At 46.1% G+C, this 5,152-nt stretch overlaps 1 protein-coding gene across 1 annotated transcript in view; it reads right to left on the bottom strand.

The window, feature by feature from the left end:
• The window catches only part of DAPK1 (death associated protein kinase 1), a 232,822-nt gene that overhangs the window by 58,138 nt on the left and 169,532 nt on the right, over positions 1-5,152 (bottom strand). The window contains exon 16 of the mRNA XM_004714598.2: positions 3,546-3,743. Within this exon, the coding sequence (XP_004714655.1) occupies positions 3,546-3,743 (198 nt within the window). The remainder of the gene's footprint in view (positions 1-3,545; positions 3,744-5,152) is intronic.

A 5,152-nucleotide genomic window follows, 5' to 3' on the forward strand; every position in this document is an offset into this window, starting at 1 on the left:
TTCTGAGTATACACCTAGATTCTTTCTCTCTGAGTATACACCTAGATTCTTTCTTCCTGAGTACACACCTAGACTCTTCTTTCTGAGTACACACCTAGACTCTTTGTAAGTATACACCTAGACTCTTTCTTTCTGAGTACACACCTAGAGTCTTTCTTTCTGAGTATACACCTAGACTCTTTCTTTCTGAGTGTACACCTAGACTCTTTCTTTCTGAGTATACAGCTATATTCTTTCTGAGTATATAGCTATAGTCTTTCTTTCTGAGTATACAGCTATATTCTTTCTTTCTGAGTATACAGCTATAGTTTTTCTTTCTGAGTATACACCTAGACTCTTTCCTTATGATTATATACTTAGACTCTTTCTTTCTGAGTATACAGCTATAGTCTTTCTTTCTGAGTATACAGCTATATTTTTTCTTTCTGAGTACACACCTAGACGCTTTCTTTATGAGTATATACCTAGGATTGAGATTGCTGAGTCAACCTTTGGAGCAAATATGAAACTGCGTTCCACAGTGGCTGTACTGTTTTGCACGCACACCAGCTGTGGATGAGGGCTTCCATTTCTCAACATCCCCACCGCCACCTTTTGCTTTCTGTTTCAGTGGGCACGCCATTCTAGGAGTCAGGCATCTCATTGGTGGTTTTGCCTTGTGTCTCCCCAATGACTATAGACTCCTGATTGAGTAGGGGGTTAAATGTTGTGCCAATAACTCCAAACACCTGTGCTTTGAACCCCCCAGCTGCCCCAAGGAGAATGATGAGGCAGTCAGCTTCTGTGAAGAGGGGCACCCTTGATAACCTTATGGAGCAGGTCTCTTCTGTTCCCCACAGTTGCTATGAGTGGGTGTCGATTTGAGGGCACTGAGTAACAACACTGGCTAATGATTTGAGCATCTTTCCTTGTGCTTCTTGGCAATCTGAATGTCTTCATTGGTGAACTGTCATAATATTTCCCATAGGGTAACTAAATAAAGTGTCCTGCTGCGCGGACAGAGAGGGGTGTGAGTCAGGGCTGGAGGGGCCCATGTGCCTGGAAAATGCTTTTCCCACTTTTAGAGTTGAGGTATCTGTCCTTTTCTAGTTTCATAGATCGTATTTAGTTTAGAAAAATAAAAGCATGTAAAAACCCAAACCCAGGTCTGTTGCCTCTGCCTGACTGTGCCCCCATGGGACAGAGAACCGTCCCACAGTCCCCAAGGCCACAATTCTGGCAGAAGCAAAGGGCCACATCTCTCTCCCTCAGAGCAGCTGAGAGTTAAGATCACTGGCAGTCGAGTGCTTAGCCACTGCAGCACAAGGGCCAATTTAAAAAAATGCAAGACTCCTTAAGTTACATTTTAAAGGTGTTTATGAACTACTGTGGTCACATGCAGTGTAAACATAGAAATGTTCTACCAAATAAGCAGTATTAAAGGAAGAACATCTGTGATAGTCCTACTGGGTTTAGCTGTACGAGCCCCCAATTAAAAAAAAAACCCATTTAACAAGTGCACGTTTTGCAGTTAGGTGTGGGGTGAGCCAGGGAAGCCCACGATTTGCTTGTTTTTGAAAAACACCAGGAACTTGGAGTTGATGGCTAATACTAGACGCTGAGCACACAGTAGGCCAGCTATCCACACAAGGTGGGGTCTAAGGCTTTCAATTCAACCCTAAGCTATGCCTTGAGGTCACACTTTTGTATTTAAAGACTCCTAGAGGGCAAGGCGAGGCTGTAGGGCTGCTTTCCCAGGCTTCCTGAAAGCCATTATAGAGCTGACTGGGGCAGATTAGAATGGAATAGGCTAGGGAGGCAACTAGCATCAAATAGCTAAGACTCGGGGTATTGCCTTTTCACAATTCTAGAATGGGAAGCTTAGGGATTTCAATTTCCATTAGAATTAATCACATAATATGCAAGAGGAGTAATATTTTCTGTAAAAGTAGAATTTTCCAACTGTCTCAGATTTTTTATAAATAAAGATTGCCAGAAAATTTTAAAAACTGCTATTTGGACTTTGTTTTCAACAGAACCATAACAGAATGGTGTCTGCTTTTCATAGTCATAGGGCTGAACCCATACGGACATCCAACTGTTTTATCTTATTTGGTAAATCAAATTCAGATGGTACTCAGAAAAGGAGGGAGCCAGACAGCTTCTAGAAGTCAGCAAATGGAGATTTTCATGAACACAGAAACATGTAATTCATTGTTTTCATGCCTCTATTATTAAAAGAATGAACGATAAATGATTCACTGTGATGGTGTCAACAGTTAATGAGTTTACCAAAAGGTTAGCGTTTTGAGCCCTGGTAGCGTAGTGGTTACACATTGGACTGCTGACTTGAAGGTTGGCAGTTTGAAACCACCAGCTGCTTCTCAGGAGAAATGAGACTTTCTACTCCCGTAGACATTTACAGTCTTGTAAATCCACAGGGGAAGTCCTGGGAGTTGGAATTGCCTGGATGGCCATGAGTCTGGGTTAGAGAGACAGCTGGGAAGAAGGGCCTGGTGATCTAACAATGCACTTCTGAGAAATCAGCCATGGAAACCCCCCGGAGCACAGGTGACCCTGACACCCCTGGGGCGGCCAGCTCTGCAGTGTCATACTTGGTCTATACCCAGGAGGATGGATGAGCACCGGGATCCCCCAAAGCTGGAGTGGAGGTCAGACACGCTTCCACTCACGAAACTTCTCACCACTTCTGGCCCAGCACCCCTGCCACCCTCGACTTCTCGTTCTTTCTTTTTTCGTCACTCTCTACCTTTCAGCCGGGCATGAGGATCCACAGCCATGGCCTCACAGAGCTCGCAGACCAACTGCACAGTTACATGGTTCAAAAGGGAAGTAAAAGGCTACAGCATGGGGCCTGGATCAATGAGTAAATAGCAGGATACAATTCAAGAAGAGACAGGAGACAGTTCTTCAAACTGGGCAGCTTCCAATCCATGCAGCTCTCTGCTTCTTCATGGCTGAGCTCTCTGCAGTGGCCTCCTCCTGGCCATGCCTCCTCGGGCTTTCTGCTGGCTGCTGCACTGCTCTGGCAAGGGTGACAGCTCTTTAGCTTCCCTCTGTCCGAAAGCCTCTTGCCTGAAGGCGCTCAGCTCTCTCCTGCACTGTGGGTCAGCAAGCCTCCTGCAGCTGGCAGCCTGGAACCTGTCTCCTGATTCCCAATGCTCATCCTGCTGCAGCCATTTTTTGGCCACTGTGGTCCCACAAGATGCTCTGACTTGTACCAAGCTCCCTGATTTCTCTATAATATTACACACACAAGTATATGCACGTACACGCATGTGTGCACACATGCACCCACACCCACAGCACACACACAATGTACTTCTTAGCTACCAACAGGAGTTGCTTAATTTTACCATTACTAACTAATGTCATAACTTTCCGTTTCTTTAGGAAATTATTCAAAAGTATTAATGACAGAACACCTGCATCCACGTGAGGACTGTATACAGAGAAGGGACACACATGCATGCAGCATAACCCAGAATCAGACAGACACTCAGACACCACTGGGACCCGCATGGCCCTTCTCCCTCCATGCCTACCTTGTTTGAGATGTCCAGGTTGCAGTGTGCTTCGCAGAGGGCCACCACAATGGGCACGTTGCCATCTTTGCAGGCCACATGGAGAGGGGTGTTGCCATGCCTGTCTTGGAAATCCACCAGGCATCCTTGGCTGAGCAGGGTCTTGATGACTTCCATCTGACAGCGTCGGACAGCGAGATGAAGAGCAATGTGTCCGTCCTGAAAGAAGCGCCAGGGACACGAGGGTTCTCAGTTGGGCACAAGGACCTTGCTTTGCTACCTCCCCTTCCTGCCATCACTATCTGGGACTAGGTGACAATGACCTGACAACCACAAAGCCTAAAGGATGATGAAGGAACACACTTTACTCCGGGTGGGTGGGGGGACTTATATGTTCCACTCTGAGTCACCACAGAATATGATGTGGGAGACCAGAGTTTGATTCTTGGCCAGTAAACCTCATGTGGAGCCAACATCCATTTGTCACTGGAGGTGTGTCTGCAGCTAGGATGCTGAACAGGTTTCAGCAGAGCTTCCAGTCTAAGATGAACTAGGAGGAAGAAAGGCCTGGTGATCTACTTTTTGAATATCAGCCCATGAAAACCCCGTGGATCACAATGGGCTGAGGCACAGAACGGGGTGGCATTTCATACCACTGTGGAAAGGATGGCCAGGGGTTGGAGTTGACCTGAGGGGAGCTACTAGCAACAAGAAGTTGATCAGCGAGCTAAATTTAGATGTGGGCAGTGAAACTAAAAAGAAAGAACTTACACTTCTTTCTGTCTCTGAATGTCCACAACTTAAGCGATTTTTTTTGAGGGAGGAGATGAATTGGGAATAACTGGAGGTAGCAGTTTTGTTATTCTTGTCTCTTTTTTTATGGTTTGTTTTGCCAAAGTATATGAAGCACATTTTAAAAATCATTTGCTCAGCAATCTTTACTAACCTCCTAAGGAGAAATCTTATGAGTTTGTCTTATACCCAGAGAAACTAAGAAGCAATGTGAAGTAATTTGCTCAAGGGTTGTCATAAATATGGGAAGTGAATATAACAAGTTTAACCTCTGCATCCGGGGACAGCAGCCCAGCTTGAAACTCCTGCACTCTGCCTGTTTCTAAGTCCCCGGTGAGCAGAGTAATGACTTCCAGGGGCTGTGGGGAGAGTTCAGAAGCAGTTCCCTAGCTGCACGGAACTCTGGAGCTTCCACAGCACCAGCATTTTGGGGCAGACAGTTCTTTGTTGTGCATTCCTGCCCACTAAGTGCCAGTAAGAAATCTCACTGCCATCGAGTACTGTCTACTCCTAGAGACCCAGTAGGCCAGGAGAGAACCACCCCCTTCGGGTTTGGAGACAGTTCACTCTTGATGGGAGTAGAAAGCCTCGCCTTCTTCCTGCAGGGTCACTCACTGGTGGTTTCAAACAAGCAGAGTAAGCTACCAGGGCATCCCAAGTTCCCATGGCAGCCAGCCCCACGAATGCCTGTCGATATCGCCCTGTATACAGGATCAACAGGTCAGGAAGGGTGTCACTGTACTAAGTGGTGTGATTGATCCTGATTACCAAGGAGAAATTGGACTGGTGTTACATAATGGAGGTAAAGAAGAATATGTCTGGAATCCAGGAGATCC

This window comes from Echinops telfairi, unplaced genomic scaffold (genome assembly GCF_000313985.2).
Source record: "Echinops telfairi isolate 266 unplaced genomic scaffold, ASM31398v2 ScPeMD7_27;HRSCAF=92, whole genome shotgun sequence".
Lineage (NCBI taxonomy): Eukaryota > Metazoa > Chordata > Mammalia > Afrosoricida > Tenrecidae > Echinops > Echinops telfairi.